Source organism: Centruroides vittatus, unplaced genomic scaffold (genome assembly GCF_030686945.1).
Source record: "Centruroides vittatus isolate TY-2023 unplaced genomic scaffold, ASM3068694v2 contig_2311, whole genome shotgun sequence".
Lineage (NCBI taxonomy): Eukaryota > Metazoa > Arthropoda > Arachnida > Scorpiones > Buthidae > Centruroides > Centruroides vittatus.
Genome location: NW_027121447.1, coordinates 229,012 through 250,368, shown reverse-complemented (window position 1 = coordinate 250,368; position 21,357 = coordinate 229,012). Strand labels below are relative to the sequence as shown.

At 28.2% G+C, this 21,357-nt stretch overlaps 1 protein-coding gene across 1 annotated transcript in view; it reads right to left on the bottom strand.

Annotated features, from left to right (window-relative positions):
- Klp3A (kinesin-like protein 3A) overlaps window positions 1-17,700 on the bottom strand; it is a 42,074-nt gene extending 24,374 nt beyond the window's left edge. The window contains exons 1-9 of the mRNA XM_067265557.1: window positions 17,592-17,700; window positions 11,297-11,533; window positions 11,034-11,218; window positions 9,298-9,387; window positions 8,407-8,665; window positions 8,227-8,337; window positions 4,261-4,436; window positions 218-415; window positions 84-142 (exon numbers count right to left, since the gene is read on the bottom strand). Of these exons, the coding sequence (XP_067121658.1) occupies window positions 84-142; window positions 218-415; window positions 4,261-4,436; window positions 8,227-8,337; window positions 8,407-8,665; window positions 9,298-9,387; window positions 11,034-11,218; window positions 11,297-11,531 (1,313 nt within the window). The 5' untranslated portion in view covers window positions 11,532-11,533; window positions 17,592-17,700. The remainder of the gene's footprint in view (window positions 1-83; window positions 143-217; window positions 416-4,260; window positions 4,437-8,226; window positions 8,338-8,406; window positions 8,666-9,297; window positions 9,388-11,033; window positions 11,219-11,296; window positions 11,534-17,591) is intronic.
- Window positions 17,701-21,357: the final 3,657 nt, after the last annotated feature.

The following is a 21,357-nucleotide window of genomic DNA, read 5'->3' as shown; positions in this document are numbered from 1 at the left end:
ATAACAGAAGTTACAATGCTAATTATATACAGTAGTATTTTTTGTGTCAGTAATTATAAAATAAAAAAAATTACTATCAATACCTTATTTTATCTTTTATTTCTTCTAATCTTTGAAGTAGTTTATCTTTAGTCATTTCAGCCTAAAACAAAAGAAAAATATGTTATATACAATGTTGTTAAACTTCAATTTAATCCTTAAAAATAATCTTTCATACCAATAAAGCTTTTTCACAAAGTTTGGTAGTTTGATCTAATGCACTTTGTAATTCTTTTGCTAATCGTCTATTTTCTTCTTCCAACTTCTTATTTTGATCTAACAGAATTTTGAAGTTACTCCTTTTAGAAGACTCTTCTAAACAATCTATTCCACTGGTTGTATTGGCTTGTAATAATTGTAACTGGAGCTGTTGAACCTATTAAATACATTTTAAAGCATTTAAATGCAACTATATTATTAAATAAAATGTGAATTCTATTCATATAAATTAAAATACTATAATATTTTCATAATTTTATGAATGTTAATTCACAATAAATTTGATATAGTAAAAGTATCATCATTAACATAATATACATAAAATGTCTTCATTAAAAAAAATCCAGCAAAAAATTGCATAATGTTACTGGTAAACTCATTTAAAATTGTGTTGGCACCATCTGTTATGATATTTTATTAAAAAACTTATATTATTAATTGTTGTTATAAAATGGCAAAATTCTTAATTTTGAGGGTAGAGATGAATTTTATAAAAAATTGCAAATGCTAATAATGAATAAAATTTTCATTAAGTCCAACCCCACTTGAGATATGGCACATGATACCCCCTTTATCTCCTCACTTGTTGATCTTTAACCACCAAATTTTAATAGCATCAATCTCCCTAATATACAAACTTCCCTGCAAAATTTCAGAAATTTTCAACAAAAGACATGCGAATTATTATGCTTCAAAGTGGATGAACAAAATTGTGCCATATGCCCATACATACAGAAAAAACCATATTTTTTCCTACATTTCTCATTTTTTCTAGATACCTCAAATTCAAAAATGTAAAAACCTGGGGAGGTCATACTTTCCCTCTGTTATTTTAAAAGACAAACAAGGGAAAGTAAAAACAAAAAAACAATTATTCATAATCATATGAATAAATATATTAGGATAATTTTTATTTTATTCAGTTAAAACACATTTTTATATTCTTACTGTGAGATATTGAGAAAATGTGTTTAGAAACATATTGTCTAAGACATGAGTGAGATGTTTCATGAATTCCAGAGTCAATGCTCACTATAAATACCATGTTTAATAAATGTATAATTGCTATCCATATAACTTATAATAATAATAGTAAACCTTTCTGCATTATACCCATAGATTGAATAAGAAAATAAGTATAAAAGTGATTAAAATTATTTATTTATTATATTATTGCTTTTCTAATTCCCAGGTTTTGGTGACATTGCTCAGTTTTTGGAATTTTTAGAGACCCATGTTTCGAAAGATTACATAAAAATTTAACTTGTAATGAAGCTTCAAATTTAATTTCAATAATTATATTACACAATATATCAAACTTATAAGATATTAAATATTTCTTAATTTAAAGAATATATATATATATCCTCATACAATCATCAAAAACATTTAAACAGAAAAAATATCCCAGAACATTAACAAGAACATTTAAAATTATTATGCATATTTAAAATATACATAATGAAGTCACTGTACATGTATGTACATATGCATGCACACATATACTCCATTTAATTCAGACAGATGTGTAACAAAATAAGAAATTAAAAAAAGTAATAAAAAACGTTTGTTTTAGTATTTATAATATACAACATGTATTGATAGCTTACCTAATATTAAGTTGATGCCAAAGAGAGTAAAGACTGTACTACATTCAAAAAGAGAAACTAAATATTAAATTACTAAATTCTCTATTTTTGGTAATTTTTTTTTATTTGTTCAAATACAGTCAAACCTGTTTTTATGCAGTGGATAGGGACCGCATTAAAAAAAAAACGCATAAAAAAAAAATCGCACGAAACTTCACGAATGGCTGTAAAAAATAGTTTTCGCAACACAATTAAAAAAATATTTTTTTTTATGCGGTCAACAGGGACCGCATAAAAAAAGTCTCACATAGAAAATAACTCAAAACTGTACGAAATAGAATTTATTGACAACAGATGTCAGCACTTAACTGCATCGTCTGGTCTATCGTCTGTTTTACATATTTTTGTCCAGGTGGTGTTTTGTTGACTTAAATAGTAAATTATTTCATTTTTCGCATATTCATGCAATAATATTACTATAATAAGTGCATTTATGCTATAATAAGTTTATTTAGCTATAATAAGTCAACGTGAGACATGACGAATCGCACGAGACTAGTCGCCAACTATACCGCACAAATAAAAAATCGCACAAATTAAAAATTTGCATAAAAAAAATCGCACATAAAAACAGGTTTGACTGTACTAAATTGCAACACAATGGTTGTAGAAATAAATCTCAATTTAAATTTTTTAAAATAAGTTGTTATAAAGTGAAAATTAAAACTGTATTAATTTTTTATAACATGTTCATTCTTTTTGTGAGACAAATAAAAAAGATAAATTCAACCTTATTTCTTTCATACTTTTTTTTTATACATCTGTCTGAATATTCAATGGAGTATATACAGTAGAGCATCGATTATCTGAATACCAATCAACTGAAACCATTCCAATTGGCAAATTCAAATTTCTGCTAGTGCTATGGCATTGCAGCACTCCCTCCCTGCCAACCTAAACTGTAGGTCTACTTTAATGTACTACTTTATATACGGTATTTGTAATTCGTGTGATACAAAATATATACAGTACTGTTTTGTGTTTAATATATTTTTCGTAAATGATCAGTTATCCGAACAACCCCAGTCCTGAATTGTTTCGGATAATTGATGCTCTACTTTATACATATACACAACATTTAAATTACTTTTAACAAATTTAAATTCTATATTATAACAAATTTTTGATTAAAAAAATTAAATAATTTTGGATTTAAAAAAAAAACCATTTAACAGAATTAAGGTTTAGATTATCTTTCTATCTAATAATTGTTCATAAAATGCAATTATTATTGTCATTTCCATGGGGTTATCATATTTTAAACAAAAATTCAAATGTAAATAATTACTATATGATAAAAATATTTACAGTGTTTATAACTTAATTAAAACAAAGTCCAGTTTATTGAGAACAAAAATTATGAATACCATAATAACCAATGGTCTCAAATGGTCTTTCTTCAATGTATATACTGTACAAGAAATTTTTTAAAATTTTGGTAGAGATGAATTACTGTTCTAAGACAATACTTTAAAAAATATTCTGCATCAATATTAAGAAAACTGATAAAATTTCTGAAAGCTGATTGTATACGAACTTTTGACACAAAACTGAATGTAAATTACTGTAATATGATATTTTGTCTTATATAACAAAATATCATAATACAGTAATTCACTTTCACTTACCATTTATGGTCAATAGTTTAAATCTCACTTATATGTGAGAGTTAAATTATTGACCATTAATGGCATCAATGTCTTGATTGTCTAGAAAGGAAAGTTATATGTTCCTCAAAGATTTTAATAAAATTATATGAATAAGTCTTGATATGAACCTATACTGAGCAAAGGGAAAAACCCCACTTCTCAAACATTTTCAAAAAAATACCAAGAGACAAAAGTTTTGTGGAACCTTTCTCTGAAAACCACATGACTTGCAATACATGCCTAATTTATATTTGAGATTGCTGGCTTCATGTCACAATTAGTGAATTTCTTTTTCAAATCAATGTGATTTTTACTTAAAAGTATAAATCACATGGATTTATTCATTTTGTCTATTTTCTATTAAAAACATGCACTTTCTTTCTTGAAAATACATTTTCAGTTAAAAATAAGTTTAAAGATTCTTACATTTGTGGATTAAGATTATTATGAATAATTTGACTTTTTAAGCACATACAACTAGCTTCGTATCACATTGATTGTTATAACTAATAACTTTTTAATTGCTTACAAACTTATAAGATGCTCAAGATTTTTTCAACTTCAAATTTTCTTGAAAACAATTCAGATGCATACTTTTCCCTCTGCTAATATAGGTTTATACTAAGGCTTAGTCACATGTACAGTTTTATTGACATTTCTGAAAATCATATCATAATAATCTTAAAAAATGAGGTTAATCTTACCAATTGTTTTAGATGAGCTATTTCGGCACCATGAGAGTCTATATTAATAATTGGTTTATTTTTTATTTTTCGTGCTCGATCAGCATATCTCAATGTATTAACTGTTTCATCTAAATTGAAATCAGCTGGACTTACACATGCTATCATGATAGTATGGCTATTACCACCAAGTGAATCTGTTTATAAAAAAATAAATTTATAAAAGTAATATATATTTGTTAATCATCACTTGTTTTAATGATAAATTAATCTGATAATAGAAATGAATAAAATAATATTAATAAACAATACTAAATGCTATATTTTATGTATATATATATATATATAACAATAAAAAATTTTAATATAATGAATAAATTTATTTAAAATCACTCTTTCAATTATATTATTTTATAATAAAATTTTAATTATTAATTCAATAAATGCTTAAAATAAATCAGAATGTTTCTGAGTATTGTGTTTAAAAATTTTAACTCATTTCTACAAATGCTTAAAGTATCACTACTTTGTCACTATTAATAATTGTCTTGAGGACTAGATAAATTTCATTAAAATAAAATTGTTTATCAAAAAATATCAATCTATTGATTCTCTGTTGGACTTCAACTAAAAAAATACATTTTTACTTTCAAGTTTGCAATCTATTACAGTGGAGTATCAACTACTTGAAAGATTGACTTCTGAAATTAAGAGCCGCCGCAAACTAGCACTTTGCAAGAGCAAAATGCTAGCAAACGTGCCCTAGCACAACCGATGACGTCAAAGGCTCCGCCCCTCTCTTCTTGCTCACGTGGTTTTTCCTTTGCTAGAGCAGCGATACGAGAGTACTCTCGCTGTTCACAGAATTCAACAACGAGAGCATTACGCTAGCAAGAGAGAGCAGCGGAAAATGGATGACTACATAAACATGCCACACGTCGAAAAAGAAATAATAGAATTTTATTGATGTATGTAAATTACATGATTAATACATTCAGTATTGAAAAGAAAATTGTATAAACGTTGTATATTAAAATAGTTATTTATAAATAGGCTTAAGCCTAGTTAGGCTTAACTAATAGGCATATTTTTCCCATTCTGTTTCAAAGTTCGGAACGAAAACTGACAGATAGGTTCCGTTATAATAACTGACGGAACGAAAACTGACAGATAGGTTCCGTTATAATAACTGACGGAACGAAAACTGACAAGTATAGGTTATAATAAAATCTTTGTTCTATAGCCAATCCACATCTGGATTCCACGTCATGTGGACTAGTTACGCGAGCAAACGTTGTGTAGTTTGCGGCTGCTTCGTGCTCGAGTAGCTTCCCTAGCAAAAATGGCCCATGGCATCATGGGAAAACGGCGGGGCGTGGGAGCGCGACCGAGCCTACGCTAGCTCTCGCTTCCTGTAGTTTGCGGCGGCTCTAATACACTCTGAAGAGTTTATGTAGCAATAATTGTTGGCAATATTCTGTTGACTCTGTATTGAGCTATCTTGTTAACAACATTAATGTAAAACAAAACAAGATAAATAAGTTCTTTTAAAACTAAAATAATTTTAAAGAACTTTAAGAATTTAATATTAAGTTTACTGTTATGTATTTTGCACTTTTAATTCAAAATTCAATCAGTTATAGATTAAAATGAAAACCCAATGTTTGTTTTTAATAATTAGTTGTTTGTTATTTTTTATCATTTGTATGTATTAATTTCTATATCTTAACTATATTTTACTATTAGAATAAAAATTACAGTAATATTTTTATTTTAAGGTATTTGTCTTTTTATTCTTTCCCTACCAAGTGTGATCAGTTATCTGAAATTGTTCTACACCAATTATTTTAGATAATCAATAATCTACTGTATTTAACTATACATTGATATTTCTTTCACAACGAATAAAATTTAGGATGACGATTTCATTCACTAATGAATTTTCCAAATTATAATTTACTCACGTATAAGACTATCTCACATATAGGATGAGGTGTGATTTTAAAGATCAAAATAAAAAAAAATTAGATTTACTAATACAATTCTAATTTTATTTCATTTAATCACAAATAAAATATCAAATGCACATAAATACACACATTGTCCAGCAAAAATTACAGGCATTTAAACTTTAAGGAAAAATCTTGTAAAATCGAAAACATAATTTATTCATGCCTAGTCTTAACAGTCGAATCCACTCTTCGTTGATTACACCTATGAGCTTCTTCAAATTCTGATTTCTGAATAATCATCTGTTTTCACGTGGGAATAGATTAAAACTTATATTGGGCACCTGTGTGATTTTGCAATTTGAAATTGGAATTCAATTCAAAAGCTTTACTTTTCTTATTGCTATTTATCTTTACTCTTGACAATACACAAGAACGATTCAAACGACCCAGATAAAATACTTTTGTTTTTAAAAACAAGAGGATGAGCATCTGGTAAAAAATGCAAATACACGGTTCACAAAAATTATTGAAAAAACACAAAGAATCCTTTGCTTGCACATATAGGACAACCTAGGTTTTTGAAGCAGTGAAAAATGAATAAAAACCTAGTCTTATATGCGAGTAAATACAGTATGTTGAATTTATCATTGTAAACTAACTTCAATCCATCATCTCACTATTTGTTAATACTGATTGATAGAATGAGAAATTTTTCAATCAGAAAGTTTTCCAGGAATTTTACAGATTGAATTCAATTGAAATAATCTATTCTAGAAATTGAAACTGGAAAAAATATTTTAAAGTTACAATTATTATTTGTAATTTCAACTTTTAATTAATAAAGAGAATTTAAGTTAAATGCCCTAATTCTAAAATAATCAAATTATTTACTACTTGATAGAATCTCATTTAAAACTTTTCTTATCCATATCTAACATATGAATTATAAAAGATCTCAAACAGCCTGGATTTTAGAATGTTGCTGTATGTTATTTTCAATAAATTAAAAATTTTTAATCTAATTATGAAACTTAATTTAAACATACATTTTAATAAATGAGGATTCATATTATCATCATTGAATGTGATATGAAATATTTTAAACACTAATATTTTGTTTATCATAATGATACAAAAAATAATAGTGTCTTTAAACTTGTAAAGTTAATACTATAACACTCAGCTGGCCATCGCTCAACCCCAGCATGGTACATATATATATAAACAAACATCACAAAACCTGATATATTTATAAAGCCAAACAACCAGCAGATTCTATCGAGCTACTTTTCCTCAATTAATCACGGAAAAGGAGAGCTATGTAATCTGGTGGTTATTTGCTTTTATTACTATAAACACTTTGTATATTACATTATTGAAAAATATTTTCACATTCTTGTTGTTAATAAGTAAATTTCAATTTAATTAGTAATTGCTTATATGTTATCATTACACTCATATTTAGAAAAATGAACAAAATCATTCGTTAGATGTGATCAGCAATTGGTCACTCAAAGCTTATAGATGTAGTCATAGCACTTCATTTTGTTGACAAAACACTATTGAGATATTAACTTCATCAAAGCAGTATATATTATGCATTAAGAGGTACAAATGGTTTAGAGATAAAGTAGCTCAGAGATCTCTGTTAAATGAAATAAATGTAATTTTATACATTAATAAGTGAAAGATTTTTGGCATATTTATTAGTTCTCATTTGAAAATTCTGAAAATTAATGAAATCAGGAACAATTCTATTAGCATAATACATATATAAATTTTCTGTCATTACAGATAAACACATTTTCCTAACATGCTAATTTTATAGTAATAAGTCAGCAAGTCCTAAAATTCAGCTGACAAGTAAAATACTGATTTTTTCTGATCGAAAAATTAAACATGAAAATTTTCAAGCTCTTATAATTAGAATTAAATGAATACTGTAATTATAGTTTCATATGTTGTTAAAATTTTATTACAATTTTCACTCATTTTAAAATTTAAATAAGATTCTTTGAAAATGAATTATGCTTACCTTGCAATAACCTTGTTAACTTTGAATCTCTATAAGGGACATGAGAGCTTTCATTGCAAAGAGAGCTGATAACATTTCCAAGAGCTAATAAGCCTCTATTAATATTGATTCCTAATTGATATTATAAAATAGGTAATTTAATATAAAACACTTATTGGAAAGCAAATAAATATCTATTACCTTCTTTTAGTCTCTCTCCTTGAGCACCTGTCTTCTTGGCTCTCTCAGAACCAGCCAGATCAACAAAATGAAATTTAGCATAAATAATATCATCTGTATCATTATTACACTGTTCTAAAGTTATTGTAAATATAGCATGGGACCTAGATGAATTAAAATTCATAGCAGTAGCTGCTGTAGTTCTAGTTAAGGTTCCTGTTTCTAATAATTGCATTGTTTCTTCCAATGAAGATGCTATTGTTTCAGTTAAACCTACAATCTAAAATTTACATTATAAAAAATTTATTTTTAATTTCAATTAATTAAAAAAACTTTTGTTATAATTTTCATACAAATTAAAATTTGCATGTAAGATACTAATTCTCATTAAAACATCAAGATTAGTATGTGTCTTACTCAGAACTAACTAATATTTCTGTACCTTGTTTTTCAATTATTTGATTTTCAAATAGTTTTTTTTTTATTTAGTATATATATTTATAATAAATATAACATTTCTTCAAAATATTCAATTACATATTTAAATTTCAACATCCACTTATATGTTACAAAAATCAATGTTTTATTTCTAGATTAAAAATTTTTTCAAGTTCTTAGTCCATTGAAAAAAAAATAAATAAATAAAAACAAAATATAAAAATAAAAACATCAATTTTACTCATAACTGAATCCTAAAACATTACAATCTTGAATTCTGCAATTTTAGTGGACAAAGTTTCTATCTTATATCAAATAACTATATAAAAGCTTTTATAAATCAAATGAATTCATCATAAAGCATACCATAAATTTTTCAAAATAGATATTTATACAAAATAATTAATCAAAACTAATTATTAAAGTGATTAATTATCAAAATGTAATAGAATACTTAATATATTTTAAACTTACTCTTATGCTACCATCGAAATTCTCCCTAATAGTTATACTATCTTTATCTTTGTTATTATTTAACAGATCAAAAATTTCTTCTTTGTAAATCTGAAATAAAATAAATTGATATTTCAGTTAAAATAAGAAGTTATAGAATACAATTTAAAAAAGTTAAGTTTTTAACATTTTAATAAAGTTTCTTAAATTCTATTCATTCTGTAGAATATACTTTTATAGGTTCCAGCCCATTTCATCATTTGCACAAATTTAGACAAAGATTGTCAACAAATATACAAAAGCATCTAAATTTAAGGTGATTTTTTTTACTTTTCAGAGCATCTTATTTTATAAACATTTAAATATCACTTTATATTAAATTATATTTCTAAATAGATAAACTTCTTAAGTCATATTATTTTGGTGAAAATATTGGATGAATATAAATAAAAATTATCAATCAAGAAATATTTAAAAATGAACATGGAAATAATATATTCACAAATACATATATATAACCTATGTGAAAATACAATTAAAATGTATTTACTGTAATTTCCTGTGTAGCCAACAAAAATTGCTATAACATAGCCAGATCTACTTTCAAATTGATTTTAAAACAGTATGTAACCCATGGGTTACACACAAGAATTACAGTAATTTCTACCAGAGTAATAATTTTTTTATGGAAACAGAATACGTTAAAAAACTTATAAGAGCATTTTTGAATCAAATAATCAAAAAGTGACCATAATTTTATTAATCTTCTAAAAAGATATGGTCATATTAATTATCAAATTTATAATTGTCTGTTCCAAATGTGGATAATTTAATATTGGTCAGCCAATATTAGTTAAAGAAATCTTTAAATATTTTTGTTTTTAATAAGAGGATAACAATAAAACAATCATTCTTAATGAAATGATTAAAAAAATAATAAATATTGTATTATTTTTCATTTTTTACATAAAGTAATTGTGATCTATGTTTTGGGCTAGCACACTTTTCCCAAAGACGGACTTATCACATAACAGAATGACTCTGAGAAAACAATTTGCAGAAAATTCTTTGTATTTATTTTACAATATATCATTACACACAACAAAACTTCCCCAAACAGGAACATTTTAACCAGGACAAACTTGAATGAAAGTTTGTACAATTCAATGTAACCTTCTTGTGAGGTTTTTATTATGTATGTATGTATGTATATATATATGCCTACAAATCCTAAAAATGGATCTGATTAAATGGATATTAAGATTGAAGAGGAATCTGTTATGTCCAAAAGATATATTGTAAAATAAATACATAGAATTTTCTATAAATTATGTCTCTCAAGGTTATTTTGTTCCATATTTAATCCAGTGTGATAAGTCCAACTTTGGGAAAAATCTGCTAGTGCAGAACATACGAAACAAGACAACAGATAAAAAGTGATCAGGAAAAGTAATTGGGAGTTAAATTTAAATCAAATTCAGTAATAATATCTCATAATTATACAATAACCATAATTAAAAGTTGTATTAATCCTAATTTTAATAAATTACAAAACTGGAAATTTATTGTTTTGTCTGTATTGATTAATATTGCTAAAGAAATTTTAACAACACATTCAGTAACCCAATATACTTATAATGCCAAATTTTTTTTTATGGTTATTAGTCAGTCTTTATACAACCCAATAAAAATCCAGTAGATCATTTGAAATTTTCATATTATTTAATTTGTTTTGAATATAATTTTAAAAATCTCACCTCTAAAAATGAAATTTTTACACTGCATTTAGCATCAGTGATTTCATTGATGGTATTAAAAATATCTTTAACAGCACGTGGAATAATTCCTACATTTTCTTCACTTTCCAATGCAGAACTTGTACCCATTGTATAAGTTTTTCCTGAACCAGTTTGCCCATAAGCCAGAACAGTAACATTATAACCTAAAATAACAATTTTTAATCACTTATTTTAATTAGATAAATTACACCTAAATTATTTTATTTAAAAAAAAATAATACCTTTAAATAATTTATCTATTAATACTGATACAGATTTATCATATACATGTTGCTGTGAGACTTCTGGCGAAAAAACATAATCATAAGTAAAAGCTTTATCAACTCCAATGACAACTTGGGGTTCATTTGGAATAAATCGAATACACGACTGACATCCTTCAAGAATTTCTTTATTAATAAGAGGTCGGCAACGAAGGGCCACTCTTACTGGAATGACTTTATCTTCTTCAGGCATTACTGAAAAAACATTAAACATTAATAAATATTGCAATTGTTAAGACCAACAGAAAACTTACAATTCTTACAATAACAACTACTAGGGATTGCATTACTGGTAAACAGTTCACCAGCAATCAGGTTTAAAAAAAAAATGCATTGGTAAATATACTGGTAATTTGATCATTTCTGCCTGTAAATTTGGTAAAAAAAATAGGTAGACATGTAATAATTTTTTGAAGCCAAATATTTGTTTACAGATTCATATAGCCTATTAATATATTTATATTTTTTTACACATGTATATTAAAGATAGAAGAATCAAACATTTTTATTTAAACCATAAAAGTAGCTTATATGTAAAGTGTAAAGTAATAATCTAATAATATGTAAAGTAATAATCAATTGTAAAGTATCATATTACAGCATTATCTGGACAGTTTGGAAATCTGCTTCTTAATCTGTAACACCTAGAGTGCAATAGCAATTTTAGTTGACAAAATTGGATACATTTATTTGAATGTGAAAGTTTGCACTTATTGCTTTTTAAACATGGTAACTAAAAATTTGCAACACACTATTTTTCAGGCAATGAAACTTTTGCATTTCAAAATAAGAAAATGGGAATTCAATAGGTCAGAGCATTAAACAATTACTAGTGTATTCATTTTTTCCACTTGGAGTCAAAATTTAAAAATTACTGGTAATGTTTTGAAAATTTATCACTTTACCAGTAATAAAAGTCAATAAATTTGAATCCTAACAACAATAATTCTCTTGTTAGTCACTAACTTGTTGAAGTGAGAGTTTGTTATATAGTTCCAATGAACCATAGAGCAAAAGGAGCATAAGTTTACAGGCTTATGCTCATGCTGGCATTGCTCTATAAGTCAGTAAGGTCACCTATTCCTGTAAGATCTATGAGGAGAAATAACATAACCCACAAACAATGATTCAGAATGGATACCTGCTGAACTGTGTTTGTTCCCTATGTTAGAGACAACTGATTTATAAACATCTGGCTTTAGATATGTAAGCATATCCACCTTTATAGATAGAAAAAAAATGAAACATTTTGACATTTCTTAGAATAATACTTGCCCAGGTTGCCTAATCTGTAAACCTGCATTCATGGGTTAGGCAGAGACTCACATTCAAAAAATCTGCCACAATCTCACTTGGCAACCAGTGGCAAACAGCACTGGTTGCCAAGTGAGACTGTGGCTATTGCATTACAAGCATAAAGATATTCACCAACTCACATACACACAACATGGATAACATGCACCGACCTTGCCAAAGTGCTTCAGCAGTAATCCAGTCACTGACTACAAAAGCTGGGAAACTATATGATTGGATAAAGAGGACTCAAGTGATGAATGAATTCATTCATCATACCATCTATACCATCATAAAACTAGAAAGATATATGACAACAAATAAATAAACATTATATGACAAATTCATATAAAAATATCCACATTTCACTGTCACAGAGCAGAGAAGAAAAGAACAATTATACACAACCACCTTACTCCACCAACAATGTTTGAACATATCAAACAAGTTGCAAAACAGTAATCAACACACTAAAACACTAGATCATAAGAAACTCCATGCAATACCTCACACTCATGATAATGTATACAGCATAAAATGCACAAATGAAAACAAATACAACAATTATAACAAATAACATTACAGTAGACCCTCCTATAACACGGTAGATATGTTCCATGTTATATGAATCCGTGTTGCACGAGTCACTTAGATTTTACAAAAACATGAGCCGTTCACAGCCCAAAGCAATTAACTTACTTGTTATATTTATAATAACTTTCTTTAGTAATCAGGCTTAAGGCACTACATGACAACAATTTTTATGCTGTTGAATAATAAATGATTTTTTTCCCCCCCACAAGAAAACTCAACTTTCCCTATATATGTGTGCTGCTGGACAGTGGTCATCCAATCAGCATCCCCGCAATGCTGGTAGCTCTCAAGTAGGTCCACTGCTCATCCACTATTGGTCCAGATTCGACTAATCCTGTCAAGATACGAGTCGGCCATGACAATTTGTCTCATTCTTTTACCGTGTTATATGAGCCTCTCTTAGAGTGTTATACAAACACGATCACAATTTTTCCACTGTGTTATACGAATCTGTCTTATATGAACCCATGTTATAGGGGGGTCTACTGTATACATACAGTTAATAACTACAATACTAAATATACAAAATTAAACCTCTCAGACCACAAATATCTAAAATACACACATCACACACAACCTTACATTATCTATATCTGTTGTATAACATGGTACTTAAGTTCCAAAAAAGTGCCAAGCTACAAAACAAAGGACTAGTACAAAATGTAGGGTTAAGTTACAAAAATTAGCAAAACTATACTATTCTTTCTTGTAAATAAGAGAAATATGTTTATTAAAGCAATTGATAATTAACTAACAATTATAATCAAGAGTGCATGTTAATATCATTTTTTTCTTCACTGCTAACACCATTGAATGAGGATGTTTTCTTTTCAGCAAAATATCATCATCATCTGAGCTTTCCTGTTGACCTTAATCTGAAGTATCAGCAACATATTGATTTTTCTCTACATTCTTTCATAAAATGTGATATTTTCATTGATTTGCATTTGGCTAAGAGATCTTTAAAAATTTAATCTTTTTATGTATAGTGTTTGGGAAGACTCAGTCTTTTAGGACTTGATGAGACTGTGCTGGGTCCTCTACTTTTAAAAACAAAATTTTCATTGTAAAATACTTTAGAGAACAACAATAAAGCATTCTGTGTAATAGAAAAAAGTTTAATATATTCAAAATATATTAAACTTTTCTAAAGTATTTTACAATGAAAATAATTTTTTGCAGCATCATTCCTACACCTTTAACTGAAATCAGTCTTGTTTCAACTGTTCCAATATAGTTTAGAGGTTTTCAAGTTTTTCACATCTTTCTGAAAATGCTACTTTTGCATTTGCAACATTATTTGATGTGAGCCTTCAATTTCAAAGTGTAGCAAGTAAAACAAAATGTTAGATTTGTTAAGAGGTATGCTAAGGATATTTGATAAATTCATGTTGTTTTAAAACACACACTGCAGATGGAATAAAATATATATTTTTTACAGCTGAATTATTTAATGCATCTTTAACAGTGAGTGAAATTAAAAGAATTCTAACATTTTCAGCCAGTCAACAGGCCATCCTCAGTTGTAGACAAAAGTAAAATATGAAGTGAAAGTGTTTACTTGGTCAAAAACACAAGTATTCTTTTAACTTCATTCACACTTAAAGGTACATTAATTAATTCAGCTGGATAACTAGTTCACCATCATTTTTTTATATGTAAATACTTCAATAATGCTATTTTGAGCACTATTTAACTACAAGCTGATTGTTGTATTAGTTATTATATGAATTCAGGCAATGGAACTTATTTTTTCATTTGCCTAGTACATGTCAAAATTGTCAGTTACTGATATATCATAGTGAATTTTGCAATTCTTGTGCAATTGAAATGTGTTGAAATACATAAGTCAAAATGTAGGAATATCTTTTTTTTTTTTTTTAACAACTGAAATTCATATATCAATATTGAGGGAATTTAAACATTAAAAACACTATTAATTTTATCATGTATCAGCTTGTTAGCTGCATGAACATTAACTTTTAGTATCAAAATTTATTTACATTATCTGTTTTGTTCATATTTATTCACATACATATTAAAAAGATTGTTTTATTTAAATTCTAATATATTGTATATAGTAGTAACTGACACTTAATTTTGCTCAGTGTATCTCATTACATTGACTTTCTTCTTAAGTATCAGCTACTATGTCTAAACAACAGCATACAGTTTATGTTAGGATGTGCTAGAACAAGGAATAACAGATGGAATAAAATAAGATGGAAACAATCATGACTAGTGCCATTGCATATATCTAAAAAAATGCTAAATCTCATATTATTCAGCATTTTGACACACACAATAATGCATTTGATGAGTATCCAACATTGGTATCCATAAAGTTTATCACTGTACTAGACATTCCATTTTCACTATCAGATCCATCAAAATTATAAAAAAATATGTGATAAAGTATATTAATCAAAAAAGAGGTGAATTTTAGTAAATAAACCATTATGACATTGCATTATAATGCTACATTATATTATAAAGCTCTATAAAACTTCAAAAAAAGACTATTACATTGTTTATTTTATTTTATTTATAGTTGAAGATGAGATCAAGATCTCAAATATATAAAATGTTTTGACTGTCGTAAAGAGAATATTTTTGTACTTCACTTTGGCCAATTTGAGGCTAATTTTGTTGACCAGGATTGCAAGCAGGATTGTGACTGAAGCAACTACACAATCTAAAGACAATCTACTTTAGTAGGCTACCCCAAAAACAGCAAAATAATAGCCATTATAAAATGATTATTATTTTACTCCCTTTTATTCATTACTCACTTATATGGCTCAAATAATCAAGCCCTACAAGTGAGTAATGATATTGCATTGAGATCAACAGAAGGTAAAGAGTTGTTCAATCAGCTTTTAATGATATTTAAAGTACTATTATAGATGGAGAAATAAATATAAAGCAAGAACTCTTCAAATAAAGCAAATAAAAAGCAGAACTCTTCAATAATCTACAATAGCAACAACATGGAATACAACAAAACAAGACAACAACAAATTAAGATCAATACAAGGCACATATGAATTTACTTCTATGGTACGACAATATCTTATAATAATAAGGAAATTTTTACTGTTGGCATTAAACAAGTTTTTAATATAAAATTACGAACAATAAGCACAAGCACTTTTGACAAATTCAAAATTGTCTTCTTCGGGCAACAACAGAATATATATATATACGTTACAATGTTCTAATAGATTAAGAGCTACAATGTATTAACCATTTTTTAAATTTACAATGTGTCAACATTTTCGAACAAAGTGTAAAATACATTTCAGAAGCGTGTAAATCAAACTATTAAGGAAATGTAAAAACACACATTATATAGATTGTCGATAGGATGCTGTAATATCGGATAATAAACAATAAGACATACACATATTAATATCATAGATAAATAAACAGAACTAAAGGTTAAAGTCTACCTAGGTAGTCCCAATGGCTGCACTGCCGACCGTTCAGACTCCTCCCGGAGGGGAACCACCAGCAGGCACCGAGTGCTTAACATCACTAGTTATTGATTCACAGTAGTTCTCGAACAAAAGAAAAAAAAGGAAATGTCTACTAAAATTAGTTATCTAACCTAACCTAACCTAAGTGCCACCATTGGGACTACCTAGGTAGAAAAATATATAATATATTAAAAAAACTATTACATTAAAGCTTCTTATAAACTGATACAACATGCTCTCAATTGATGCATATGTAAAATTATAAAAATTAATCATATCAAAGAATACAGATAAGAAAGGAACAAATGTAAGCAAAAGATGGACAAGGCAAATTGCAAAATTAGAAGATAACAGGTTGATTTCCAAGAGTTACAAAATGCTATACAAGACATATCAAGTGAAAAATCAAGCAGACCATTATTAAGATAGGAGATCCATTGGTCAAAGTATTGAATAAAATCTGGAAAAGAAAGGATCAGAAGAAAGAAGACTGGAAAATTTGAAGCCTGCATCATTGGAGAATCTGATGAAAACATAGATCTATCTTGGAAGAAAAATAATTTAGATACACACAACAGATGGCAATGCTTAAGCTTCTCCTCGACTTTGCTAAAGCCCGCATTCAATTCATTTATGATCATTTAGTTAATTGGTGTATAATTAGCTATACAGAATGTGTTTTAGATTGTACAGAGCAAACCATTTCATAAAATGCTTTGCTCTGTACAATCAACAACACCACTTTCAATGTTAGACACTATCTGTTAAAATGTTTTACCTAAGTATTAAAAATCCGTAATTTAAACTTAGAACATGAAAATTAATAATGTTTCATTAATGTAATTATGAAATTAGTCATCTTCAACCAAAAAAGAAAAAAAACTTACTTATAAATCGAATTGTTCACAACCAATTTTAAACACAACCGCACTTTTATAAACTCGTTCTTCATTGGACGATAAAAAAAATTCTTAGTGCGCAAGTGCAATTATACACATAACGCCATCTGTTGCAAGATTTAAAATTTTCGTGTTTTATTTTTTAATTTTAAAATTCCCGTTCGTTAACACGTGATGATTCGTCCTTCACCGGCCACCCCGTTGTGGGCCTGGTCGAACCCATAATGGTCTTGCTAAAAAAAAAGGGCCCTTTAGTGTCCAAAGGGCAGAAAGAATTAAAAAAGCACATGATGACTTTTTTTAATCCGTATCATTCTAAATTATTGATTTACTATTTCGTTATCAGTTGGGATATTCTGTATAACATATTAATGCAATAAAATAATAAATCAGTGTTAATACAATTTTACCACTTGTTTTTATCTAGTACTGAAATACTGACGGCCGGATGGCCGGGCGATTAAGGTGGTAGCCTGTGCTCTGGGAGACTCGAGATCGAATCCGGATGGGTCGAAAAACCCCCAGGAATTTTTTGGGGGTGGTCCGTCCGGATATGTCAAGCCACGTCCCTCACCATCCGGCTGCCTCATTGTAGGCCTGGCCGAATCCATAATGGGCTTGCAAAAAGGTGCCCATAGGGCGGAAAGAGTATGAAAAAACTCTGAAATACTATAATGGGTAAAAATTCACCCAATCAAAAATTTAAAACTGTCATTAGATTGAAATTCGTTTGAGGGAGTCGAAATTTTAGCTATTCCTGTATTTTTTCCTGTAACTTATTTTTGTAGTTGCCGATGGGCTGTTAACAGGAAAAAAATGTTTGTGTATACTTTATTTTATTTATTTATTTATTTTTAGTTTATATAAGAATGGGGTGAATTTCACCCATGATAGTAATAATGCAATTTTTCTGCATATTAAGATTTTTAATTATCATTACAATTAGCTTTGAAACATAAGGAACTAATATGTTTCAACTATCAGTAGATGTGTTTACTATTTAATAGACTAGTTATATGATCGTTGTCGCATTTATTAAAACAAAAACCGATAAAAAGTAAATAAAAAATATTTTTCATATTGATAACAATTTTTTTTTTTTTTTTGAATTTTCAGTCATTTCAAAGTTTTGTTTTTTACTTATTGTGTTTTTAAAATACAAATAAATGTGTATAAAATACACATATAAAGTAATTAACATTGTATTTAAAAACCATAAAGTAATAAAATTACACATAACGAGGTGAAAGAAAGAATGAAACAAAAAAGGCTGTACTAGATGTTTAAATACAGGTATACCTCGCCTTACGTCGGTAATTGGTTCCAGGAGAGGCGACGTAAGTCGAATTTACTTGCGTAGTTACGACGTAAGTCGAAACTACGGTGGAAAACGCCAATAATGAGCACTTAAAACCGCTAAATAAGACGACAACACAGAAACACAGATGTTTTTATGTTTCGTTCTCTATGATTTATGATGATTATATTAACATTTACTGTAAATGTACGTACATATTTTAATATGATGTTATGTGCTTTTAACGCTTTTCTAGTGATATTACGACTCAATATTTGTGGAGGACGGATGTAAAGTCGAATAAAATGGCTTAAACTTGATTTTTATTTTTCCATATACTTTTTTGACAAACGACGTATAATCGAGAACGACGTAACTCGAGGTATACCTGTATTTCGTATTTTCGAGTTATACAATCTTATTGGACAAATTTCGTGACGTCATCATATCCTGGTGGTCGAAAATCTAAGATTAAGATTTCTAATCTCAACAATATATCCAGAATAGATTTCTCTTAAAAATTTCTCTGGTTTCTCTCGTAGATTCGATTCTGGGACCCTTAGAGTGATAGGCTGTTTAAACGGCTGACAATATATATGTTTTACTTCATCCTGTAGGCAGTAAGAGGTTTTTTAGCAAGTCCTTAATAAAGCAAAAAGGGAAATTACCTGGGGCCCCAAACCGATCTTTTATAAACTCATTACTGTACTAAGAATATCGAAATTTAAATTTGGGGTCATATCTGGTACCCTAAATTGCCGGTTTGGCGCAGGTACAGCGCAGAACATTTTATAGTTTTTTCTTTGTTGTATTAAATGACTGTAGCATATAAGTACTGTACATATTATTCTAATTCTTGTTTAATTACTCTAGTTTATTATTTGGTGCAATAAAAGTGCATACTAATTCAATTAAGTATATAAATTTTTCTTGGGTATTGCATTTAATTGTTCATAAATATGTAATTTTGTTTCGTTTTTTAATGAAATTTTATCGAAACTTGTTCTAGTTTTTTTGGCATGGGCAGTGTTAAATTCAAGAGGATGCGGGGGGATTCCCCAAAAAATTACTCCAAAGAAAAATGTTTGAAGTCAACACAATACATGGGACGCTATAATTCAAATTTTCCCCGGTCTCATAAAGCTATAAGGCGCCACTGCGACCAGGCCCACAATGAGGCGACTAGTTGGCAAGACACGGACTCGACACATTTACTTTACGATTATAACAATTGTTAAAGCAGAATCAAGCATGCAAATGCTTACAGTAGAATCAAGGTAAAAAATTATATATTAAAAATTAACATGTTTGTGTTTTCTTCATAGTAATTGATATATCGATATTCTGGCAATGTGCCGTAGCAATTTGATATTCAAATAAGGTGCCGCTGTTAACTAGAATGCCGCAATGATGCTTTGGGGTGCCACGAAATATGGCAATAAGCAGCACCATAAGGCTTTTTACATGTATTATTAATAGCTAGTATATATTCATATCTAATTAAAATTATAAATTATTTCTTTTCTTTTCTTTCGAAGACACAATGTAGTGACGTACTGGGCGAATTTTTCATCAAAAATTCGCCCAGTGTTTAAGTTTACGTCACTACATTGTGTCTTCGAAAGAAAAGAAAAGAAAAGAAAATACAAAACACGGTTTCCTCAAGATAGATATAAATTATTTAATACTTTCGTGATTATTTTATTGAAAATACTATATACAATTTAAACAAAGCTTACATGTTTTTATATTACGTATTAAAGCATATAAAGAAGTAAGAGTGTCGCAAGAAAAATTACCAAGTTGAGGTTGCAACTATTAAAAAAGATTTTTAATCTTTTTCTAATAGTTACAACCTCAACCTCAACCTCAACATACCTGCAACCTCAACTATCATAGCAGAAAAAACTTCAACATGAAAATTATACTCGTACTACAGTCATAGGCTAATGCTGCTTACTTGGCAAACGATAATAGAGACAATAAAAATGTCGATCTTCTAATTGAAGGATGCATGCTCCATTTATATTGGATCTTCAGAAATTTTTGGCGCAGAACTTCTTCGGTAGAGCAGTTTTCACGGATAGAACACGTGGACCACTTTATTGCAGTCTGAATGACATTTGTCGATGGGAATCGTTGACCTCGTAAGAGTCCTTTAGTTTTTAAACTTTTAACAAATGACAATCACAGAGAGTCATATCGAGCGAATAGAGCGGATACTCAAAGATCTCCCAAACTAATTTCTGTAGCAGTGTTGTTACTATACAAGCTTGTTGCTTGTGTAGTAACAACAAGCATTATCATGTAACAAAAAACTACTGTTCTTACACAAATGAAGTGCAGGTCGTAAGTGATGTTCAAGGAATTTCTTGAACAAGGTCGTTTTCCATCTATAGATGCCATTCTAGCTGCATTATAATGATACATACTGCACTCGTGAAAACGTTACTGCGA